Raw genomic sequence first — 24,718 nt, 5'->3', positions numbered from 1 at the left:
TATATCTTTTTGATTTTATTTGCACTTTGGTAATTTGATTCAGGATCATTAAAAATGTAGTCTTTGTTCAGAAATGTGAGGTTACCAGCAGAAAGAATTCCATAAGTTATCAAAAACCTAAGATAAAATTTATTATTGAAAATTTTTAAAGATCCTATTATATATAGATAAATTACACCTAAAAAAGGAAATGTTACACTAAGTTGTTATGATTTTTTTCCTTTTTAAATCAATTAACCAATAGGATTGCTGGTAAAATTACTAGTAAATTTGTTCTTATATTTGATTTTTAAAATGTAAGGATCTTTACAAACCATTGTGACAATTTCAAACATTTTGGAATAAATCACATTTTTCGTATTACTGAGCTTACTAATTTATATTAATACAGTCAAAATTAGAGGTATAAAAAAAAACAAAAATACAAATGTTTATTTAAATTAAACTATTGCTTATGATCCTTTTCACTTTATAAATTTATTGTTGGTTTTTTTATTAGAAATTATTTGTTTAAGAAATTTTACAATAAATTTCTAGTTTAATAATTGTAGTAAAAAGAATTTTTATAAGAAAAGTCATCAAGATTACAAGAAATTTTTCTAAATCCTGTAAATTTATTATCATTCATATTGCTCATCACTGATAAAGAAATCCTTCATATTATTATTTGTAAAGAAAAAAATTAATAAAAAGTTTTAAAAAATTTAATAACTTTAATTCAAATTCAAATTGAAAAAGCTTATATAGATACAGTTCATAAACTGTCTAATTTTGAATTCTACTATTTCAAAAATAATAAAAATAATAAAATAATAAAAAAAAAATAAAAATAAAATAATAAAAATATTAACTAATACATTAAAAAAAAATCAAGAAAACTAGAAAAGGAATGAATTGTTTAAAAGATTTTTCGATTATCAAATTAAGTGTTACATGATATTGAATAAATATTAAAATAAGAGACATATTTTATGAAATAAAAATTCATATAAGTTATTTTTTTCAAAATTATTAAAAAATGTCATTTCCTCCTTGATAAATCTCTAAATGCTGAATCAATACAGTTTTTTATCTCTTTATAAGATACGATTAAACATGATTGTTCATCCCTTGAAACTAACATTATTCTTTCATCAACACCAGCATCTAACTAAATATTTACAATACATCAAAATTTTACAATTACAAATAAAAAACGAAATATTCACAAAATAACCTACCTTATTTAAACACATTAATACATGAGCCATATCAACTACGGGATAACCATTTTCATCTACTTGATGAAATACATAATCTCTGAATAATTTAATTAAATATCTATCTCCGGTCTCTGACCAACTCGGGTCCATATCAAACCTAATCATTATTGGAAATATACAAACGACTTTATGGATTCTTCCATCTTATTAAATACAAAGAAAAAAAAAAATAATACAACGTACTCTGGGCGTTCATTAATGAATCCAAATTTACACAGCAATCTTACTAATCTTCCATTTTCCAATTCTTGACTTAATTCACTTTCCAAAAAGTCATTATAACTAGAAAGAAAAAGTAATCGTATCTCAAAACAAAATAAAAAGATTTAAACAATGATAAAGTATATATAATTACTGATGAACGCTATTGATTTCGTGTAATATTCGAGGTCCAATCATAGCTATAACTTTATCCACAGACTTTGTTGGAGTTGGTTTATTTAATAAGTATAATATAACATTCTTAAAATCCGGCGAATAATGTCGAGAAATATAATCAATTGATTTCGGTAAGTTAAGAACGGACGAAAGTGAATTACATGCGAGCGAAATAATCAATTGTCCAAAATGTATAAGATCTTCTTGCTAATTAAATGCAATAATAATTAGCTTTAAATAATTCTATAAAACATGCACATTCAAATTATCAATAAAAAAAAATTCTTCAAATTTTAAAATTTGAAAAATGAAAATATTTTAAAATCGTGCATTTGCTCAAGAATTTCAACAATAATATAATAATATAAAATGAACCTGAAAATGGTGGATATTTTTTCCGCCATCAAAAGTCAACATATCCATTATACCACAACAATTTATTCGTATTCTAATTTAGTTAAAGTTAATAATTTAATATTAATGATGTTAAAAACCTTTGACCATTATTAAATCTTACCTATTTTTATTGGTCGATAAAATTTTTGTAGGTTCAATCATTCGCGCTGCCAATCCCGAAGAGTGTATCGTTTTAATTGCAGAAGCCAACTGTGTTATATAACTCCATAAAACTGTTTCAGGAACAACAACGCCAGTACCACCACTCTGAGGAAGATTATTAGCTTGCAATGACGATGATGAAAAATGTTTATCGAAAAGAGTCTGTGATAAAGGATGATAATCATATACAAAGACAAGAGCTTTCATAAAATCAATTAGATTCAATTAATATACCGAATCTCTTTACTGCATCAAAAATTAAGAAAGAAAGAAAATGAAATACTGCTCACAATGATCACCAAATGCCTTAGTGGTAAATGCTTCACGTATAGAAACAATATTTGCGTGCCTGATTCGTCGCCAATTTTCTATTGTTGACATTGCTATTTCGTTCGTTAACCGAAAACCTTATTCATATAATATCGAAATTAATATTTGCTAAACAAGATAAGCAAGAATAAAATTAAGAATGCAGTGATTGCCTACCCTCAATGCGTCTTAAGCAATAAACACGACCATCAACACTACAAACTGATTTATATACCCAACTTGGATATCCAAAAATCTTTATTGATTTCTCTTGGCGTTGGTCAAGTGGATACAGGGAATGATATACATGAAGCTCTTCCGGTAAATTAAAATCTTTTGCTACATAACATAAGTTTTAAAGTGAAAAGAAAGTAACTACTAAAATGATTAAATAACAATAAATTATGACAACAATACCATTCACGGTTTTCAAAGTAGATTCATTCTTTCGTTGCAATTCTTCACGTAAATGATCCAACATAAAAAATGCATGAATTGTCTTCTGATGTGGATGTAAATTGGATACATGCGGTAGGGGTGATGTATATAGGTGGTATTGCAACTGCGAAAAGTTTTTTTGAAATTCAATTTCAGTCATATATCGAAACTTTCGATAAGAAAACCAAATTACCGCATCAATGTTCATGATAATTATCGTACTGGCTGAGGCAATAAAGCCTGCTGGGATTGATATAAAAATGGATCCAAATGGTGTGAAGTCGTAAAATAGCTCGTATTATTCATATGTGACGGAACTTCTGATAAAGAATTTTCATTAGATGCAAAATTTGTCGCCTAAAATGTAACGCGTCAAATCATTGAAAGTAAAGTAAGTTTAGATACGTTAAAAAAAAAACTAATTAATCAACTGAATGTGGCTAACATTGTTAAGTCCTAGTGAGGCAAACGAATTGGCAAGTGCATTTAAACCATGATTTGCGACACCTCCAGGCGACAAGAGAAAGGGGGTTGGAGGAGGTACGGGAGGATAAAATCCCAAAGTCTGTTCGTATAATGTCATTCTTCAGAATGAAAATAATATTGCTATTAAGTATGTTTATCAACTAAGAATTATTAGACAGATAAATAAGGAAGTAATCGGTAAATCATGTACTCATTATCATATTCTTGCTCTCCAGAATCATAATAATGTTTCTGCTGAGGTGAACCTTGCAGAGTCGTACAAACGAATATAAATTAAACAATTAAACTACTAAATATGGATATAACACAAAAGTATAAATAAATACTCACCTGTTGTGCTTGTAGGAGTGACGGAAATTTCTTCAGGAGTATTTACTTTTAATAAAATATATTTTACATCTAAGCTTAAACCGTTACAATGAATATTTAATACGATAGTATATCAAACCTTGAGTGCTTTTAGGAACAAAAGGTGGCGCATTCACTACTTCTGGTGGAATAGATGAAAGTAATACGGAAGGTTTAAAAACTGGAGAATTAACGCTTAGTTTCGATTTGTTACTGATAAATTATAAAATAATTATAATTAAATATATTTTTTTTCGAAAATAAAAATAGCAAAAAATCACTGGATCATAAAGATTTACTTACGTTTCTGGACTGTTTGGAGGCGATGTCGATTTTCCCTACAAATAAAATAAAAGAATGTAATTTATTACAATATAGATGGAATCAAGGTCAAATTGTAATAACTAGATCAATAAGAAAGCGTGTCACTTTATCATTACGTTAAATTTTCGACATAATGACATTGCTTTTAAAGATCGCTCATTTAACTTACTAAGTCGTGATTGAACTCACAACCTTTCCCCTCATATTTACAATATCCATGTATAATTAAATTCCTACAAGTTCGCGTTTTGGAGTTTGCTGTTAAATCTATAACGAGAAGAAGCAAAGAAGAACTAGACTTAATAAATGAAGGTAGAAAAATGTGAATTCATATAGATCTTAAGTAGATACTTTTTGAGGAAGGTGGACTTTTGGGGGGCTCTTTTTCAGAAGTAGGCGCAACAATTGGGATCGCAGATGACCCTGACGGGGTTGGAATTGAGAATGAAGACATTGATAAAACTAGGAAATTCTAAGCGCGATCTGAGTGTGAAGGCGAAAAAAAATACTTGCAAAGAAACTGCTAATTCGTAAAGATAAACTTTTTTTACGGTCACACAGTGCCAGGTAGGTGAACCTGTGAACCTGTCAAAATTATCACAGCACGTGAGTACACGTGAAGCGCAAGGAATTTCAGATCAATTTTACGCGTCGCGAAAATTAATAGTTTATCATTTCAATTTCGAAAAAAATGTCTTTAATAAATAGAGACACTATTAATATAAATAATCGTGGAGCTTTTATCCTTTTTGAAGGCTGTGATAAAGCAGGAAAATCAACGCAAGCTAAGAAGCTTTTCGAGTATTTGAAAAATAATGGACATTCTGTTGAACTTTGGAAATTTCCTGGTATGTTTAATTTGAAAATTTAAACCAAAACTATGAAGTTAAGTATAATTAACGATTCTTTTTTAAAGATCGAAAAACGACAATTGGACAAATTATTAATGGATATTTAGCAAATGATAAAGAATTAGATGATAAAGCAATTCATTTATTATTTTCTGCAAATAGATGGGAGTGTATGTAAGTTTATAGCAAAAATTGAAATGATTTTATGCAAGTTAAATAAAAAAAAAATTATTCTTATTTATTTATTGTAGGAAAGATATGAAAAATTTACTTCTTAGTGGAACAACGTTAATTGTGGATAGATATGCATATTCTGGCGTTTCATATTCAGTTGCCAAGGTAACAAATAAAAATAATATTTCTCTTCCTCCTTTAAATAATAACCCTTTTTAAAAAAAATCATATATATATTAGGGGATGGACTTAGATTGGTGTTGTTTACCGGATAGAGGGCTGTTAAGTCCAGATATAATTTTTTTTATGGATTTAACGGCTGAAGCAGCTGAAAAAAGAGGTGGATTTGGCGAGGAACGTTATGAAAAAAAATCCTTACAAGAAAAAGTTCGTAAAATATTTTATATGTTAAAAGAAAAAGATAATGATAGCGATTCTTTATGGAAAATTTTAAACGCTAATCAATCTGTTGAAATGTTACATAAACGGATTGTTGAATCTTCTTTAAAGTTAATTGAAAAATGCCATCAATTACCTTTAAAAGATGACTTGTGGAAAGCAACTTGTTAAAAATAAAGATTTATTACGATACAGTTACACACTAAATTTCTAAAGACAAGAAATCTTTGGATATAAATATATATTCCACTACGAACAACCGAAACAATATTTGATTTCGTAAGTATTTAATTTTTGTTCATAATAATAAAAACACGAAATAATGCTATCCTTCCCCCAAAACACATGACGATGCAAAGATTGTAAATTAAGGAAAAAAATAAAATGATATAAACAAAATGACTGCGCCATAAATACTAACATCACAAATTGATAAAGTATAATTTTTAAAGAAAATAAAAAATTATAGCGCAAAGAAACTTCAACAGAATATTTACAAGGTTAAGAATGCAAAAAAAAAATCAGATTTGAAAAAAAGAAATAATATCACTAATCATATTCTTCAACTTAAAGCGTCCGCATTTTCCTTTAACATACAGTTTTCTTAACGCGTCACAATTAAATCAATAATTTCTAGATAAATTCTTATACACTAATAAAAAATAATATATTTTATAAGAAAAACCATAAATTAGTCGGCACATTAATATGACCATAAGTTTAATACTTGTAACATTATTGTTGAAAACCATTCTCTCCGCCCACTGTAGAATTATTTGGCATGCCACATTTTGCACAATGTGTTCTTTTTGCAAAATTATGATATCCGCACATTTCATTACCACATAACCAGTCTCCAGGTTTCATGTTGGCTGTGACAGCAACACTACCAGCAACCTGAGGTGGTTTATTTATTGCGCAGCGAATGCATTGGAATCTTGAAGCAAAATTATGAGTGTTGCAACTTGGGCAATACCAATCTCCTGGCCGGAAAGGTGCCGGAGCAGGAGAAGAAGGCCCATGACTAACACCGCCAGCATAACCTCCTTGGTCTTGTGCTAGATTCCCGTATGCATCATATCCGATATGATTTGTGGTATTACACCGCATGCAAACGGTTCTAGAAGCGAAATTTTGAAATGCACAATTTGGATTTGGGCAGATCCAATCTCCGGGACGAAAAGACATATTTGACGGCGGTGGTCCATACATTCCCTGAGGTTTGAATGTTCCGCATCTTAAACACTGAGTTCTAGATGCGTAATTATGAAAATTACAAGGAGGATTCGGACACATCCAATCCCCTAGTGTAAAATTTGAAGGTGTTCCATGTACCGAAGAAGGATTTGGATTCATAGCATTGCATTTAAAACATGTTCTCCTAGAGGCAAAGTTATGGAATTGACAAGCTGGACAGACCCAGTCACCTGGCCGAAGGCGATTTTTGGTTATCTTTTCACCAGTTAACGAAATAAAAAAGTGTGAAATCAAAGACAAATCCAGATTGGTTTCTTGTCACCTAAAAAAATGTATATTTACATACCGGAAATGATGCTAATATAGCTCCGGCTGCCTCAGTAACCCTCTCACTGCTTGGACTTACTTCTATAGCCCTATCTCCTAAAGTTCTCCCATTCATCTCTAAACAAGCCATTGCATCTTCATGTGTCGCAAAAATCGCAAATCCAGAACCACTTGGTTTTTGATGATCAGGTGTACGAATCATCCATAATACGGTTGGTCTGACACCCTGACCTGAAAACCATGCCTCCAACTCGGTTTGTGTAACATCGTACGGTAAACCCGCCAAATGAATCACTTTCGATTCTTCTTTTTTAAATTGGTTCAAATCCGCATTGGTGTCAATGGGATTAACAAACACATCAGGGTGACCGAAGGAACAAAAGTATCGAATAATGTTAACCATAGTAAGTGAGTCTCCTATTCCAGAATGCGGTTGACCTGCCGCTTGTAATTCAAAGGCAGCACACATTTCATTTAAAGAATTATTCTTTAATATTACGTCTGGGTGGTGCACTTGCCATCTTTGATATTCTTGTTTTAAGTCGAACATTCTACAGTGACCCAGATAAGGAGGTAATTCGATATGTTTATCTCTTGCCTCTCTGGGTAATTGGATTCTGAGGTCCCATGCTCCGTGTGTGCAAAAGCAAAACGTCTTGTTACTAGCGATGATGTATTTTTGAATGTAGTCGTCCAAAGCAGTGATGGCATCTTGTAAAGTACCCGCTTTTTCGAGGTTTTCCCAAGTTATTTTAGTTAGATTGATGCAAAAAGGAGTCAAAGGAGTAATTTCTGGTTTGACATATTGAGTGTGTTGATACACCTATATGTTTATTAATATTATTGAATTGCGCCAATTTGAAAAGATCCCTAACTTTTGATTACTAACAAAATACACGATAAATAAAGTAGAATAATTCGATACTAACCACATCCAAAGTGCTGGTATCAACAATTACCCAGGCAAATTCTATGATTTCTGCCGTTTCCTAGTAAAGAAGCAAGCCAACAACGTTTGCAAACCATGTAATAAATCTCATTAAAAATGTAAACTTTCTTGAAGAACAAAAAAAAAACAAATATGATATCAGGACACGGTTTGAGAACGCGTACGAGCACCGAAGCAACCGTAAACCCGACAGAAAGTAAACACGAGCTTACAAAGAAAATACTTTATTTTTGTAGTACCTTTGTCACTTGTACAGTTTGTGGATTTGTGTTATTCTCGTCACAAGTGGCTTCGAAATCAATCACCACAAGGTAATCGATACCAGGACAATGAACATTTTGAGTAAGAGTAATCGACATCCTAGCCTTTTCCCTTCCCTTACTATATCAAAAATTTGGAGTTCACTCTTAATAACAGACGTAAGATTCTTATCACTAAGAAAACATTCTCTACGGTTAGACCCTTTAATTATGTGAAAATTTCGGATTGGATATTGGTATGACATCAAGTAACCACCCCGAAAAATTTAGCTTATCACCTGATTTTAACAGTATATTTCTCGCCAGTAAATTAGAGGATAAAAGATAATGACAAATTACTAATCTAACGTTAATAATGTATATTAAATAGATCTAAATTACCCAGCTTTTTTAATAATAATTTATTAGATAAAATGGATATTAATCAACTTTGGAATTGGATTTTAAGGATAATTTTTGAAAAATAAATATAATGCAAATCACGTCATATTATTTAATAAATCAAAAAGAGACTTAAATTTAAAATTAGGAATTTATTTTAATGGAATTAAAGACTTTTCTATATGCAGCTTTTATTATATACTTCTTCCTTTTATTTTTTTTTATTACTTAGTATTATTCAATTAATCCTAATAAATAGTAGCTGTAAATCTGCAATATTTATACAGTATTTAATTTGCTAAATATTACCACTAGTGGTTATTACCTTACCAGGATTAGAATAGAATTTTAAAAATGTCATGTTAGCAATACCTTAATTTAATTTTATTATGAAATAGCTATTCTATTGTAAATTTTCATTTTTATTGAAAATTTATAGTGTTTATAATTTTTAAGAAATATAAAGTTATATTTAAATAAATTTATTATTTAAAAAAATTCATAATTTCATATATACAGTGCCCTGCCAAAAGTGACCGACCACTTGCGAGGTATAAAAAATTTATAAAATCGTTACGAAAATTTAAACTTAATTTTCTCAAAAACTATTAAGTGAATTTTATAAAAAAATTGATTTATTCGAAAGGCAAAATTTGAAAGTTTAAGGCTCATTTATTAATATTTTGTGGGGTTACCCTTGCTCTTTAATACAGCCTTAATTCGGTTAGGCATACTATTAACAAGATTTTGGGTTTATGAATTCTGATTTTACCCCACTCCTCCCGCAGGACAGACCAAAGTTCCTCCCGATTTTTTGGTAGTGGTTTGCGCGCCCGGACTTGTCTTTCCAACTCGTCCCATAAATTTTCAATGGGGTTCATATCCGGGCTCTGTGCAGGCCACGGTAGAGTTTCAATATCATTATCCCTTTTCCATTCCGTAAGAACCCTTCCCGTCTGTATGGATTGGAGCATTATCCTCCCTGAAAAGATACTCTTCGTCACCTAAATCATCTATGAACCCAAGTAAATGATCGTCCAAAACATCTATATACGCTGCAGCATTAATTCTTCCTTCTAACCTAACTAAAGGGCCAAGCCCATTATACGTAAAACATCCCCACACCATTATACCATCTTGTCCCGACTTAAAAGTTGGAATAAGGCACCCTACATCATATTTTTCGTGAGGCCTTCGCCAAACCCACCTTCTACCACTTCCTTTGAAAAGTTCAAACTTTGACTCATCGCTCCAAATTATGTTTTTCCACTCTTCCCCCCAATCCTTTCTCTCTTCTTTGGTAAAATCGTTTCTTTCTATTAGCCCAAATCGCTTACAAAAGCGGTTTTCTGACTCCAGCTCGCCCAAAAAATCCCTGTTCATGCGAAGATAACGTTGAACAGTCCTTACACTTACTTTTACATCGGCAGTTTGTGTAAAATTATCATGTAGTTCTTTAATATTTCGCTTGTCTATCCTTCTTAAAGCTTCTTAATAAACAACGCCCATTTCTTTCTGTTAGTATAGGTGGCCTACCTACCCGAGGTGGAGGCATCTCCAGTCCATCTTTTTTGTAAGCTTCAATAACGTCGCGAATAGTCGTTTTGGGGTGGTTTAATTTCTCAACAATAGCTCGTTCGCTAATTCCACACTTCCAAGCACCAACAACCTCACCACGTTCAAAAATGAGAGCTTCCATTTGTCAGTCATATTTATTTAGGAAGTAGCTTTTTGAAAATTGACAATAATTACATTTTGAAGAAAATGTTTTGGGAGAGGTGGGAAAAAAAATTTGGCGCAATTTTATTAGTCCGTTACGTAAATAAACAAAAAACAAAATTGGTAATGATCGGCAAAATTATCGCAAAATCGCAAGTGGTCGGTCATTTTTGGCAGGCCACTGTATATTATCTTAAATTAGATTTAATATAATATATATACAATATTATTTATATATAAAAAAATATATTTATAATATATATAAAGTTGAAATTAAAAGCTAAAAGTTATAAAAGTTAAAATATTTCAGTTTTAGAAGCTTAAAATCCAAATTAAAGTTAAAATTGGTTTATAACATTATATCATATAATTTCAAATTGTTGTAAAACAATAAAAACTTTAAATTGCAATAACTTTATTAACATTAAAGTTACAAATATAATTATATATTATTTGAATTCTTTAATAAAATGAATTGAATGGTATAAAATCATTGAAATATCTAAACATTTAAGCAAAAATAAAATAATCAATATTAATAATATTAATATGATTTATTACTATTTGATTTATTTTGATTAAACTTTTAACTTTTAATAAATTATAATTCATTAGACTCTAATTAGAAATATTACTTTAATATAAAAGCTTACTTACTTCTCCACTTATAAATAAATAAAATATATAATATATTAATCATTTTATATAGTAATAAATACAGTGGCTTGTATAAGTAATTCATCATACTAATATTAAATGTTAAATTATATATTTATCAATAATTTGAATATATATAAATATAATATTTATTTTATATATAATATAGTGTAAAAGTATTAAAAATATAATAAATTTAATAATATTTAATAAATTGGCTTTACTTTCACAGGCCGAAAGCTAAAAAATCGGGTATATACCCTATTGGTAACTATTAAACTAATAGGTTAGCCAAAAATTAGTAATCAATAGGGCATATATCCGATTGATAACTATGTAAAAATTTAGGCTATCCGGATTGAAAGGATTTATTAATTTAAATAAATTAGGTAATTATTCAATAGTCATCATTTGGTTTATTACTATATGTGAAACTGAATCCAATAGGAATAAACCGATTGGTAGCTATAAATTACTCTGTTGGTCTAATAATACCATACATATATATTACATTATTTTACTGAATTTATAATATTTGACAATACATTTGATATGAATATTTACTAAGTATACTTGGCAAGTATAAAATAAAATAACTGATTTATTACGATTTATTAATAATAGAAATTATAAATGGAACTTCCTATTAATCAGTACTACTGCCATATAAGTTTTCGCCTTCCATCTGCTGTTATTGTTATTGTTATTTGTTCTAATTGTAAAATTAGTAGGAATAAACTGGCTATAAATATTATGAATTGGAATTATACTATCACAAGACATTTCATAAAATTCATTAAGTTTCCAGAATTCAATATTAACACTGCGGTCATCATCCTGTTCAGCTCAGCAGTAAAATCTAATTCAATGATCATTAACCGGTAGGTACCAGTGTTGGCAAATGACCTTGAAATAACCTTTAATGACCTGATTGCGTCATGATTTTACCATAAATATATCACGTGATCATATACAAAATGACCTAAGGTCATTTCAAAAAAGTGAAATGACCTCAAAATTTGCCAACACTGGTAGGTACCATTTGACGTAAGCAAGTTTGTGCGTTCTTTCACCAATAGTTGGAAGTCGCAATACATGCTTGAAATAAAATTGCACCATTCCTGGGTATAATTCTATCGATTCATTATCTTGGGTAAATTTTGCTAAAATATAAGAATTTTTCTTATATCGAGGTGCTAGCGCGGATCTAAAAATTTTAGCTGCCACTCAAATTCTTCCGCATTGATTAATTATTGGTTGAACAACTACATACGAATCATTCTGTAAACCTCGACTGATCAGATTTGACATGGAGCCGAATTCAACATCCATCTTTTCACCATAAACTTCATTATAATAAGTAATCAACTGTTCATACAAATTGTCGGGTAAATCAACACGGTTTTTAATTGGACTTAATAAATTGCCTGGATAAATTTCACTGCCAGTGATCATATCTTCTAATTTGCTGCAGAAAATCCGTTTAAACTGCACTAATTCTTCTGATCCGAGGTCATCATATGCCGCTAATGAACCAGTTGTTTGCCGAGGTTCAATTAACTTATGACCATTAACAAGCTTCTAGTTGCCCGATTGAATAGATATAAGATCATTGATTCTGCAATTCTGCACAATAATTCTTAGCAATTCCGGTTCAATATATCGTTTTGAATTGGGATAGGAACCTAAAGGGCAAATTTATGATATATTAATTAAAATCCGAGACATTTATTGTTAAAATATTTACCTAAGATCCCATTCATTCGTTCAAACGAATAACACCAAAAAGAGTATATTGGACCATAGTCACAACAGCATTCGGCTATATGCAAAGAAAGGTGTATATTTGGTGTAATTAAATTTTCACCATAATGTTCTTTAATGAATTGACCAATTTTGAGTAATCTGTTATGGGCCTTATTTATTTCATTGGTATTAATGATTCGGCAAACCAACAAGAAATAGGCTCTTACGAAATTTCCTAAAATTTCACGATCATTCACTGATAGCAAATCCTACATTATTGGTGTTGAATACACCAAAATGAAGGTTTTCTACTGATCAGCAGTGAATCCAGAAAAACCTTCTCCTGTCGATATTTTATTTGGAATTCAACCCATGTCGGCTGGCAGTTTAATAGCTTCCGCTCGTTTTTCCATAATTTTAAGATCGTTCTTAGATATTTTTCCTCTATCAATCCATAAACGTTTTACAATCCAACTGGCAATTCCGAGAAATAAATTATGCATTGGGTCTACGACGCAATGTCTGATTGGATTGAAGTAGGGTAATTTTAACAATTCTGTCCACCTAACAAGATTATTTGAAATATGCTGATTTCTTTTATCTTTTGTTTTGCAATTACGCCATGCAATAGCATTTTGTCGGAAATTTTCTAAATCCCTTGGTTTAAACCAATCAGTCATATCATCAAAATTACCAAAATTACCATTATTAGCTCATTTGTAGCACCGATGACAAGCTGCCAACGCTGATATATGGCCGCATAATTTTCTTGCAGCAGAAATATCGCTACTGCAACAGATAATTGCCATTCGTACTGTTTTGCCAGTTGGATTATTCAGTGTTTTTATAATAACTCCTGTTCAAAATTCGAGTAATTCCATAACAATTGGCAATAAAAAATGATTTATGTTATCTGCATGTACTTCGTGCGGTCCTGAAAGTAGTCCTAGGATTAGCATATTCTCCTGTCTAAATCAGATTTCATGAGGAAGATTGCATATTACCCCATAAATCACATCCGTGCTATATATTGTTCAATCGAAAGGTTGAAACCAATCGAGGTTAATCATTATTCCTAGATTAGAATCAGCGAGTTCGGGCGTAAAAAATAGGGTATCATCTGACTTGAATGTTTTCCAAACCTCTCCATCATAAATGTCTGCTAATATATCTCCGTTAACATGTCGATTTGCCCATTTTGCTAAATTTTATTCAAAATTAGGACGTTGATACATAGTAAAAATTTGTGTTTTTAAATCTGGCATAGGGAATACTATGCGAGGACGCTTTATATAACCATTATTTACTGGAACGTTCTTTAGCAATTTCTCTCTGCAAACCTTCCTATACTTTTTCATCAGATGTTTAGGAAACTCAACTCGACTACACTTGAGTCCTGGTGACGCTTCCATTACTTGTTCATTTTGTCCTAAAATTTCCCCAATTTTATACAGATTGTTACATTTCAGGCACACAGCATATGTTTTTGTTGTCTTGTCAATGCGTAGCAATTTCTTTGCAGAATAGGATGAGGATGGAAAATTAGCAAATCTTTTTGAATCAGTATCTTTCAATACTTGGCTAAAGAATCCAATCAAGGAAGATATGGAAACCTCGGAATGACGGAATCTTGATTGATACTTAAATATCCATATAAGTATCCAAGATTCAGAAAATTCTACATCTGAATCAGCACACATGAAATCTTCATTATCGCCAAAATCCTCTAATTCAGGAGCAGCGAATCATTCATCATCAGAAGTTTCATCATTCAAATCTTCACTTTGGTCATCATCAATCGGTGAGCTGAAGCCAGTATCTTCGTTATCAAGTTCATCAATCAATACATCATTAACAGCTGATTCCACTGCTTTAAATTTCTCTTTTCTTTTTCGTTTAGTCAGGATGTGAATTGGTTCTTGCAATTCAGATGTTGATGAACTTAATGAACCCGATGAACTTGAGGATGCGTTTGAAGTTTCATCATCATTATTGTCTATTTGAACTCGCTTTGATACTAATTTACTGACCTTTGTAGATCTTGATGAACGATTCATTTGCTCATATTCAGCCTCGTGTTTTACTTTTGTTCTTGAATCAACTAATTTTCCGTTACATTCATTACAATGACATGAGACTTTTTTCTGGGTTTGATTGCAGGTTTTGGTGGCATATTATTATCAATTGCAATATATCAGATTATAACTTATTATTCAAGATAGAATTGGTACGCGTTATATCGGAATTGACTCAATAATTTTCTTAATACTGAAAGTTCACTGTTATGTTAATCAATCGGTATAAAATTCATATTAATTAAGTAAATTTAGTATAGTATTAGATTAATTATTCTGATTTATTCAAAATTAAGCAAAATTCAGTATAGTATTAGATTATATCATTTGATTTGTTTGGAAAATTAAGTAAAATTAGTATAGTATTGGATTAATTATTCTGATTTTTTTGAAAAATTAAGCAAATTCAGTATAGTATTAGATTATATCATTCGATTTGTTTGGAAAATTAAGCAAAATTCAGTATAGTATTAGATTATATCATTCGATTTGTTTGGAAAATTAAGTAAAATTAGTATAGTATTGGATTAATTATTCCGATTTTTTTTGAAATTGGCAAAGTTTAGTATAATATTAGATTATATCACTCGATTTGTTTGGAAAATAGTTTAATAATATAAGTTAAATAGTTTAATAGTATAAGTTAGCTTAATCGTATATCCGGAGTAATTAAATTGATCAAAAGAAAAACTGATAAAAAAAATAGACATAAAAAAGCCATTTTTTCTTAAAAAAAAATTCTCCCTTTTTCTCGTTTGTTAATTTTTGGTACAATAATAATTCTTTTACAATAATCTCTTATTATGGAACAAAGTCATAAAAGTGATAGGTCAGGTAGAAGCCATACCAGATCACATACTAAAAGTCGTCGAACCAGCAGAAGCCGAACCAAATCACATCATCGAACTGGCAGAAGCCGTACCAGATCACATACTAAAAGTCGTCGAACCAGCAGAAGCTGAACCAGATCACATCATCGAACTGGCAGAAGCCGTACCAGATCAAATACCAAAAGTCGCACCCAAAGTCATACCAATGAAAGGGAGAATAGTCCATTCCATTTGGTTTTGCCTCTGAATTGGAGCATGTCTACGAAATTAGTAAGCTTCATTCCAATCGGTTACATTCTGTACTGTGTAACATATTTATGTATAATAACGAAACCTCAACAATTTTATCGTCTATTTGTTAACAATATAAAACTATTTAACGCTTTTTCGTCTGTTTTGTTAACGATTATCTGAGTATTTAACGAAATCTCAACAATTTTATCGTCTATTTGTTAATAATATGAAACTATTTAACGCTTTTTCGTCTATTTTGTTAACGATTATCTGAGTATTTAACGAAACCTCAATAATTTATCGTCTATTCGTTAACGATATGAAACTATTTAACGAACTAACTATTTACCAATTTTTCATTTAAGAAAAAAATTCAAAAATTTCTACTAGTGAAAGCAATCGGTTGACATATTTGCTAGAATGTTTGAGGAAATATGATGAAGATAATCAAACTAAGATGTCAGAATCGAGCGCCAAACTCCAGGATATATCGTCATCATCCATTAAAACTTCTAACATACCTACCGAAATTGTTTCTTCTGATAGTAATGAAAGCGGTAAAGAGCAAACATCAAAGATATCAGAATCGAGCACCAAACTCCAGGATACATTATCATCATCCATTAAAGCTTCAAACAAATCCACTGAAATTTTTTCTTCTGATAGTAATGAGAGCGGTAAAAAAGAGCAAACATCAAAGATATCAGAATTAAATACTAAACTCCAGGATACATCATCATTATTTATTAAAGCTTCCAACAAACCCACCAGATTTGTTTCTTCTGATAATAAGAGTGGTAAAGAGCAAACATCAAAGGTACCAGAATCGAGTGCCAAACTCCAGGATACATCATCATCATTATTTATTAAAGATTCCAGGAACAAACCTACCGGATTTGTTTCTTCTGATGATGAGAGCGGTAAAGAGCAAACATCAAAGGTACCAGAATCGAGTGCCAAACTCCAGGATACATCATCATCATTATTTATTAAAGATTTTAGGAACAAACCCACCGGATTTGTTTCTTCTGATGATGAGAGCGGTAAAAAAGATCATCAACCAAGTAAAAAGAAATCCAAGATGCCCGAGAAGTCTAAGAAATCATCTTCCATTAAAGCTTCTAACAAATCTACTGAGGTCATTTCTTCCAATGATGAAAGCCACCAACCAAAAAAAAATAGCAAGAATAGCAAAAAGAAATCCAAATCTAAGAAGTCTAAGAAGCAAAGAAAACGAAAACAATCAACTTCTTGATCAGATTCTCGGTCAAATTCAAGTTTAGAGAGAACTAGCGGATTGGAAACTGATTCTAGTCCAGCTGCTCCCAGGAAAGTAACTTATCACAGTTTAACAGAATTACCAAAAGATACGAAAGATAACTTGCGTGTAAGTAATTATTTAATTTCAAATTTATTTAAATGCATGAAACTAACACAAATAAATATTTAACGAGAAGTAAAATGGAATATCAAACGAATGCCTACAGGCAGTTAACTCGACATCAATAAAACTTTCGAGTCGCAGAAGGATCTGGTAACGAAAATAATCATTCCCGCTCTATTCAAAGTGTTAGATACCAACGCGTATCCAGTTAGCGAAGGCGTGCTATACGAAATGATTCATCAGCGCCACCGCCATCAGAGAAAAGATTTATTAAAAAAAGAGAAATCCGAATCTGAGCGAACTGAAGAAACCAAAAGAAAATATGGCAATTCACGCTGAAGCGAGGTAATATTATATTAATTGAGTTTATTTATGAAACATTAGCTAATTAGCCATTAAAATTGAGAGAATAGAAACGAATAAGACGAACGAACATGGTCAGACATTTACAACTATTAGACAATCCAATTGTCTCAAAGTTAAAGCAATCGGAACTCAATCCAATCATGTTAGAAAATGCGTATCATAGTCCGGAGAAGTCTGAAGTTGATTCAGACAATGATTCAAATGAAAATCGTATTATAATACGAGATATCAAGTGGAGAAGTGATTGCGTAAGTAAATAATTTTTGCAAATTGTACATTATATTAGCTACTTTGGTAATCTGAATGTATTTTTTAGTTGCGAATGTTTTTAAGAGACTATTTGGACGTATTATTTTATCAGCAAACAGTTGATAAAAGAAGACGAAAACGAGTTTTCGATAATTCTCAGTATGCTCTGGGAGAGGAAACTGCTCCATTAAACGCACCTCAATGGACGAGATCTGAATACAAAGGATTGATGTTATCGATTATAACCGGAAAGTTAAAAAAATATAGAGAAAATGATGATGATGATGATATTGGACACCATTCAAGAAAGAAACCAAAATCGGTTGAAGGGATCCATGATGATGATGATGATATTGGACACCATTCAAGAAAGAAACCAAAATCAGTTGAAGGATCCATAATGTCAAATAAAATTCTTATTAAAATTCTTATATAAAATTTAATTAACTATCATAATATATTAACCATATAAAATATTTTAGACTAGTAGTATTAATTTTTTTTTTTTTTAAAAAAACTTTATTATAGATGCGATCATATCCTATTATAATCACGCTTACTTACATATATAAACTTACAAAATATAAAATAAACAAATACATATAAAAATTAAGCATTATGAAACAAGACTACTTTTCAAAAAGAACAAGTCGACCTGTCACCTAAACGATCACATCATTGTTAAAAACTATGATGTGACCTCAAATTCAAAGGTGACTGTCATGATCTACCTAAAAATTTGCCCAATGACCACCTCGATGGAATGCCAAATCATTTCATTTATTCCAATTACTTTCTAACATCTTACAGCTAACATTTTTAACACCCACTTCAGTGCGATTACTATGTGACTTAGCTTTTTTATCTTTACCGCTAATACTGCACCGCTTTTCTTCCTTTATTTGTAACTCGTTCCTTGATTTCCAAATAAGCACTTTGAATTCTAATAAAACTCTTCCAGTTATTTGTTTCAGTACCTTATACAACAATTTTTCTTCAATTATTTTATAGCACCTTAATAATTCTATTAATTGACAACTGACTTGATTCTTCATTAAAAATGTAAAATCATATAAACATCCAATATCCTACATACCAAGCTCATTAATTTTACCATTTAATAATTCTTGCGTATTTATATCATCTTTTGAATAATTTTAACTAAAAAAATTTTTAATCGCATGAGTATATCTTGCACTACATTTTGAATCTTACTACATTTCCAAAAATGATTAAAGGTTTCTTCTTTTATTTTACAAAAATTACATTTCCAATCTTCATCATATAGATCTGGCTTACGCTTTTTTAAATTAGCACAAGTTGGTAATTCATTACAACAAATTTTAATCCTAAATGATTGTAAATAATGATCCTCAAACAATGTATCATATTGATTTATGTTATTTAACTTTAAAGATATTTTCCAATCTATTAACCTTAATAGATCTGGTTGTCTATAAACTTCATTACGGTGTAGCATTAGGAATTCTTCAATAAATTGAGTGTCCTTTATTCCCTTTATCATAAGAATAGGGTTATGTTCTATAGGCATATCTCTCCAACAAACTGTACCATTGTGTAATAACAACTTATCCTCTATTATTAATACATTTTTCTCTGCACCAGATTTAGCTAACTTATCTGCTTCTTTATTATAATCACAATCACTATGCACTTTAACTTTAGTTATCTTTACTTTTAGACTATAGATTCTGATTATCTTGAATAAACATAACCATAAAACCTTATAATTAACTTTTGATCTTTCTATATTTTTAATCGTCAAAAAGTTTAAATCATCAAATGTATTAACTACCCATTGAGAATCACTATATATTTCGACATTTGTAGCTTTAGGACAGGTCATTAAACTTAAAATCACTGCCATTAATTCGGCCTTATTAGATGAAGGATTATCTGCAATTCCACAATTAAAACTTTTCTTTGTGAGAGCGCTAATTACGAACGCACAACCCATCATTATTTCGTTAGTTGCTATATTTTTCATCGACCCATCTGTATAAATCTCTATATCAGTTTCTTGCGTTAAACTATTTGCAATTTCTATCAACACATTACGATAATCACTTGGATATATATATTTAAACAAGCCATTCCCTTTTTCAATAATACATTCATTCATAGACGTTTTTCCATAGTATTTACATTCTGCTTGAGCTAATGCCTTGTAAATAGCCATGTCTGCTATATAACGATCATTTTGTATTGAATTTGCATTAACTTTAACACAATTCTCTATACTAATATCTGCTATACATAGTATTCTGAACGGATTGAATCAGATCGGATTTGAGATGAATCTGATCTGATCCGAATTCGGATCAAAAAAAATGGATTCGATCTGATCCAAATTCGGATCAAAAAAAAATGGATCTGATCCGATCCGAATCTGAAACAGACTTGATTCGATTCAGTCTGAATTCAATTCGGATTTATCCGATCTGATCTGAATTCGAAATTTAAAAAACGTTGCGAAATGTTTTTTATTATTAATTTATTGAAAAAAAAACATTTCGCAACATTTTTTTAACGATTTTAATAAAAATGTTGCGAAATGTTTTTTATTTTTAATTTAAAATAAAAAATACCATTTCGCAATAGTTTTTTTTACTATTTTAATAAAAAAACATTGTGAAACGTTTTTTATTATTAATTTATCGAAAAAAACGTTTCGCAACGTTTTTTTAACAATTTAATAAAAAACGTTGCAAAACATTTTTTATTTTTAATTTAAAATAAAAAATACCGTTTCGCAACAGTTTTTTTAAATATTTTAATAAAAAACGTTGCAAAACGTTTTTTATTATTAATTTAAAAGAAAAAAACCATTTCGCAACAGTTTTTTTAATTATTTTAATAAAAAACCATTTCGCAACAGTTTTTTTTAACTATTTTAATAAAAAATGTTGTGAAATGTTTTTTACTTTCAATTTAAAAGAAAAAACCCATTTAGCAACGGTTTTTTTAACTATTTTAATAAAAAACGTTTCAAAACGTTTTTTTAATGATTTTAATAAAAAACATTGCGAAACATTTTTTATTTTTAATTTAAAATAAAAAATACCATTTCACAACGGTTTTTTTAAATATTTTAATAAAAAACGTTGCGAAACGTTTTTTACTTTCAATTTAAAAGAAAAAATACCGTTTTACAACAGTTTTTTTAACTATTTTAATAAAAAAAACGTTGCAAAACATTTTTTATTATTAATTTATTGAAAAAAAATGTTTCGCAACGTTTTTTTAATGATTTTAATAAAAAACGTTGCGAAACGTTTTTTATTTTTAATTTAAAATAAAAAATACCGTTTCACAACGGTTTTTTTAAATATTTTAATAAAAAACATTGCGAAACATTTTTATTATTAATTTATTGAAGAAAAAAACGTTTCGCAACATTTTTTTCGATTTTAATAAAAAACGTTGCGAAACATTTTTTATTTACCATTTCGCAATGGTTTTGAATTGGATCTGATCCAGATCCGTTCAAATCAATCTGATCTGATCTGATTTTAATGAATTGTTGATCTGATCTGATCCGATCCGAAACAGATCAAATTTTTTTAATTCAGATCGGATCACGGATCATAAAATATATGGTCTGATCTGATCCGTCACAGATCAGATCCGCAGATACAAATCGGATCGGTTTTTTTTTGGAACACTAGCTATACACCTTACTTTAGTGTTACTTCTTTTATTTCTGATCTGATTCGTTTTCACTTCACATCTTCCACATTTTTTAAGGATTGGTAACTGTACTGATGGTGATATTTGATCATTTTCTAGGTCTTGTATCCAATGTTCTATACGAATTTTGTTCTCACTTGGATTATCTAAAACATGCCCAATTATAGGTTTACCTATTTGATCATGAAAGGTTGTTATCCAATTTTTTGTTTTTAAATTATCAATTTTTGTAGTTACACTATGTATATTATATTCTAATTGATAATCAGTTTTTACTTTCTTAGATTTTAAAGGATCTTTAATAAGTTTAGTTTCTATAAACTTGAACCAACTAGGGATTCTACCCTGTGTATTTATCTTAGTTCTGTGTTTCAAATCTTTATATCTCAGAAGACGTATACCATCTGACGACATCAACTGACTAACGAAATAAATATTTTTCCCTTTCAGTCCCTTATTAATTCCATTTGAAAATATTTCTTTATGTGTACATATGTCTACTATTGGTAATAATCCCCCTTGAATCTGATTAACTCTCATACCACTTGATTTTATGGTTAACATATTGTCGTATAAGAGTGCTAAAACACGAGCTAATAAATAGTGTTTTACTTGTAAGTCTTTCAGACTAATATTCCATGTTGCTAATGGAGATTTATTAGATAGTAATTCACTTTGCAATTGTTTACAATCTATTTCAAAAATATCTTTCATCATACCCTTTGATATCACTTGATTGTATAATCTACTTAACTGTCTTTGAGCTTGAATCGTATTAATATCTTTAATAGCATAACCCAATGATAAATGTATAATACTATTAGGAGTAGTAAGTGGCAATGACGCTTTTCTTTTAAACATATATCTACAGGTAGAATTTAATTTTTCTGTTTGAGAATTTGTCCAAACTAACAATTGTGCTTTATAGTCAACATGAGGAATAATCACGTGATTATATATATATTTCATCTGCAAATCCGTTATTTGTTTGAAGCTAATTGTTTTGTTATATCTTTTAATAATATCCATGCACTGGTTAAAGACATAATTAGTTTTTAAATCTAAATTAATCCAAACACCTAAAATTCTCACAGATTCTTTTGATGTTAATGGTTTAATCATTCTTTTTGACGATCCGAAATTAACTTCAACAATATCTTTATCTAACTTTTTGTTCGTTATCATTTCAAACTTATCATAATTTGTTTGTATATTGTTCATAATGTTAAATTCATCTGCAATTTTCAAGATCTGCTCTAACTGAGCTTTACTTTTAGTAATCCACATGACGTTATCCATATATGACTGTGATGATACATTAATTCTGAGTTTTTCTTCTTGGTCTGATTGTACATTACTTTTAAAGCAATGCTCAATTTCATATCTCATTTTTAATGAATTAATTTCTGCGAGCAATGGATCATAATAAATTGTTCATAGCAGCGGTGAAATGACCTCACCTTGATCTATTCCTATGATAGACGTGTATTGTTTCGTTATTCCTTTTTCTTTTATAACACTTTTTTTACTATTCGTAAATAAGTTAATCATCAAACAGATCGAAACCTCTGGGATCTTAATTCTTTGCAATGCTAATTTAAGCATCTTAATATCTACCCTATCATAAGTTTTAGAGAGGTCCTGAAAAGTCAACCACAACTCTTTATTATTCTTCTTTGCGTCTTCAATACAAGTATTAATGATTCTTAAAGGCGCCTCTGTAGATCCACCAGGTAGCCCCACGTGATTACCTCCTTTTAATATATTACGCTTCGCAATAACTTTAAATAATCTTTTTGTAACAATTTTTACTAACACTTTTCTCAAAGTTTCTAGGAGTATTATTGGTCTAGTTTTTGTTAATGAGTACTCCCAATCCATTGTCTTCGGGATAGGATACAATAACGCATGTCTCTATTCTTCAGGGATATCACCGACTTGTAAACATAAATTTGCTAATTTTAACGTGACACTTTTCATTGAAGCTCCCATATGTTTGAGCATTTCATTCGATATCTGGGAGATTTCTGGCGCTTTATTATTTGCTAGCTGTCTAATCATATGGTCCTATTCACTCTCACTAATAGGTTGAATAACTTCGTTATACCAACATTCATTTATATCTTGTATAGGACTATATTGACGAATCCATCTTCCTTTTAACTTTTCATTTGAATTCAACTTTTTTCCCGCAAATGATCTGAAATGTTCGATCAACTCATTTTCTATCAATTCCTTATCTGAAATTAATTGTTTTACTGAATTTTTTTCTATTACTATTTTATCCAAAACAATTTTTCTTCTTTTTCTATTCAACGTAGAATCTAGAAACCTTTTTTTATTATCTTGTATATCTTCGCACCATCGTTGGATATAAAACTTCATTTTCTCTTCTTTATATATTTTACTTTCTTCAGCAAAATTCACCTGAACTAATTTAAAGGCTATCTTGACTATTTCTTTAAACTCTTTTATATTTTTATCGAGCAGTCCATCTATGTCTATTGCAAATTTAAAACATATTTCTGATATTATTTCATAATACTTTTCTATAAATTTTTTACATTCTCTATAATTAGTTAAATTCAAACTAATGATCTTTTTTTCCGTTAAATTTGTTAAAATAAATGATAATTTATGTAAAAATCTCTTATAAAACATGATAGTTTTAGGTAACACTTCTTTATTCGGGTTACCTTTCTTTTTCGGCAATTCATTATTAGCTTTTTTAAACGTATCTCGAATTGTGTTCCATATTCTATTTATATTCTTGATCAAAATTTTTACGTTATCAATTATACATCAGGAAATTTTATAGCGCAAAAAATTGCGTAAGTTTACGATTTTGTAAGTTTATGAAAGTTTATGGCATAATATTTCGAAAAATTTCAAAATATTACGTAAGTTTACAATTTCGTAAGATTTATGTGATATTACGGTTAAAATATTACGTAAGTTTACAATATCGTAAGATTTACGCAATATTACGGTCAAAATATTCTGCAAATTTACGAAACTGTAAACCTGCGTAATATTATGGTTGAAATATTTCGAAAATTTACGAAACTGTAAACCTGCGTAATATTACGGTTGAAATATTTCGAAA

General features: G+C 29.8%; 8 protein-coding genes across 8 annotated transcripts; 3 read left to right on the top strand and 5 right to left on the bottom strand.

Moving 5' to 3' along the window:
- Positions 1-697: 697 nt before the first annotated feature.
- OCT59_005282 (uncharacterized protein) lies at positions 698-4,557 on the bottom strand (the record flags this gene model as incomplete). Its single annotated transcript, XM_025318303.2, has 17 exons — positions 698-1,150; positions 1,221-1,359; positions 1,446-1,544; positions 1,618-1,847; positions 2,016-2,088; positions 2,158-2,398; positions 2,489-2,605; positions 2,685-2,846; positions 2,925-3,069; positions 3,168-3,302; positions 3,391-3,529; positions 3,622-3,676; positions 3,762-3,806; positions 3,880-3,992; positions 4,083-4,117; positions 4,273-4,370; positions 4,455-4,557. The coding sequence occupies 17 exons, from the start codon at positions 4,555-4,557 to the stop codon at positions 1,022-1,024; spliced, it is 2,058 nt and encodes a 685-aa protein (XP_025176517.1). The 3' UTR covers positions 698-1,021.
- A 197-nt stretch (positions 4,558-4,754) lies between these two features.
- Positions 4,755-5,864, top strand: OCT59_005281 (uncharacterized protein). Its single transcript, XM_025326341.2, has 4 exons — positions 4,755-4,951; positions 5,020-5,128; positions 5,206-5,293; positions 5,369-5,864. The coding sequence occupies exons 1-4, from the start codon at positions 4,795-4,797 to the stop codon at positions 5,696-5,698; spliced, it is 684 nt and encodes a 227-aa protein (XP_025176516.1). The 5' UTR covers positions 4,755-4,794; the 3' UTR covers positions 5,699-5,864.
- An 8,107-nt stretch (positions 5,865-13,971) lies between these two features.
- OCT59_005280 (uncharacterized protein) lies at positions 13,972-14,463 on the bottom strand (the record flags this gene model as incomplete). The annotated part of the gene is made up of 1 exon (XM_066138270.1): positions 13,972-14,463. The coding sequence occupies one exon, from the start codon at positions 14,461-14,463 to the stop codon at positions 13,972-13,974; it is 492 nt and encodes a 163-aa protein (XP_065997427.1).
- Positions 14,464-14,508: 45 nt separating this feature from the next.
- On the bottom strand, positions 14,509-14,820 carry OCT59_005279 (uncharacterized protein; the record flags this gene model as incomplete). The annotated part of the gene is made up of 1 exon (XM_066138269.1): positions 14,509-14,820. One exon carries the CDS (start codon positions 14,818-14,820, stop codon positions 14,509-14,511), a length of 312 nt encoding a protein of 103 aa, XP_065997426.1.
- Positions 14,821-16,359: 1,539 nt separating this feature from the next.
- OCT59_005278 (uncharacterized protein) lies at positions 16,360-17,157 on the top strand (the record flags this gene model as incomplete). Its single annotated transcript, XM_025310957.1, has 1 exon — positions 16,360-17,157. One exon carries the CDS (start codon positions 16,360-16,362, stop codon positions 17,155-17,157), a length of 798 nt encoding a protein of 265 aa, XP_025176513.1.
- Positions 17,158-17,720: 563 nt separating this feature from the next.
- Positions 17,721-18,337, top strand: OCT59_005277 (uncharacterized protein; the record flags this gene model as incomplete). The annotated part of the gene is made up of 2 exons (XM_066138268.1): positions 17,721-17,900; positions 17,969-18,337. The coding sequence occupies 2 exons, from the start codon at positions 17,721-17,723 to the stop codon at positions 18,335-18,337; spliced, it is 549 nt and encodes a 182-aa protein (XP_065997425.1).
- Positions 18,338-22,564: 4,227 nt separating this feature from the next.
- On the bottom strand, positions 22,565-23,001 carry OCT59_005276 (uncharacterized protein; the record flags this gene model as incomplete). Its single annotated transcript, XM_066138267.1, has 2 exons — positions 22,565-22,606; positions 22,705-23,001. The coding sequence occupies 2 exons, from the start codon at positions 22,999-23,001 to the stop codon at positions 22,565-22,567; spliced, it is 339 nt and encodes a 112-aa protein (XP_065997424.1).
- Positions 23,002-23,679: 678 nt separating this feature from the next.
- Positions 23,680-23,997, bottom strand: OCT59_005275 (uncharacterized protein; the record flags this gene model as incomplete). Its single annotated transcript, XM_066138266.1, has 1 exon — positions 23,680-23,997. One exon carries the CDS (start codon positions 23,995-23,997, stop codon positions 23,680-23,682), a length of 318 nt encoding a protein of 105 aa, XP_065997423.1.
- Positions 23,998-24,718: the final 721 nt, after the last annotated feature.

This window comes from Rhizophagus irregularis, chromosome 13 (genome assembly GCF_026210795.1).
Source record: "Rhizophagus irregularis chromosome 13, complete sequence".
Classification (NCBI taxonomy): Eukaryota; Fungi; Glomeromycota; class Glomeromycetes; order Glomerales; family Glomeraceae; genus Rhizophagus; species Rhizophagus irregularis.
The sequence above is the reverse complement of the archived record's forward strand: the minus strand, read 5'-3'. Positions and strand labels throughout refer to the sequence as shown.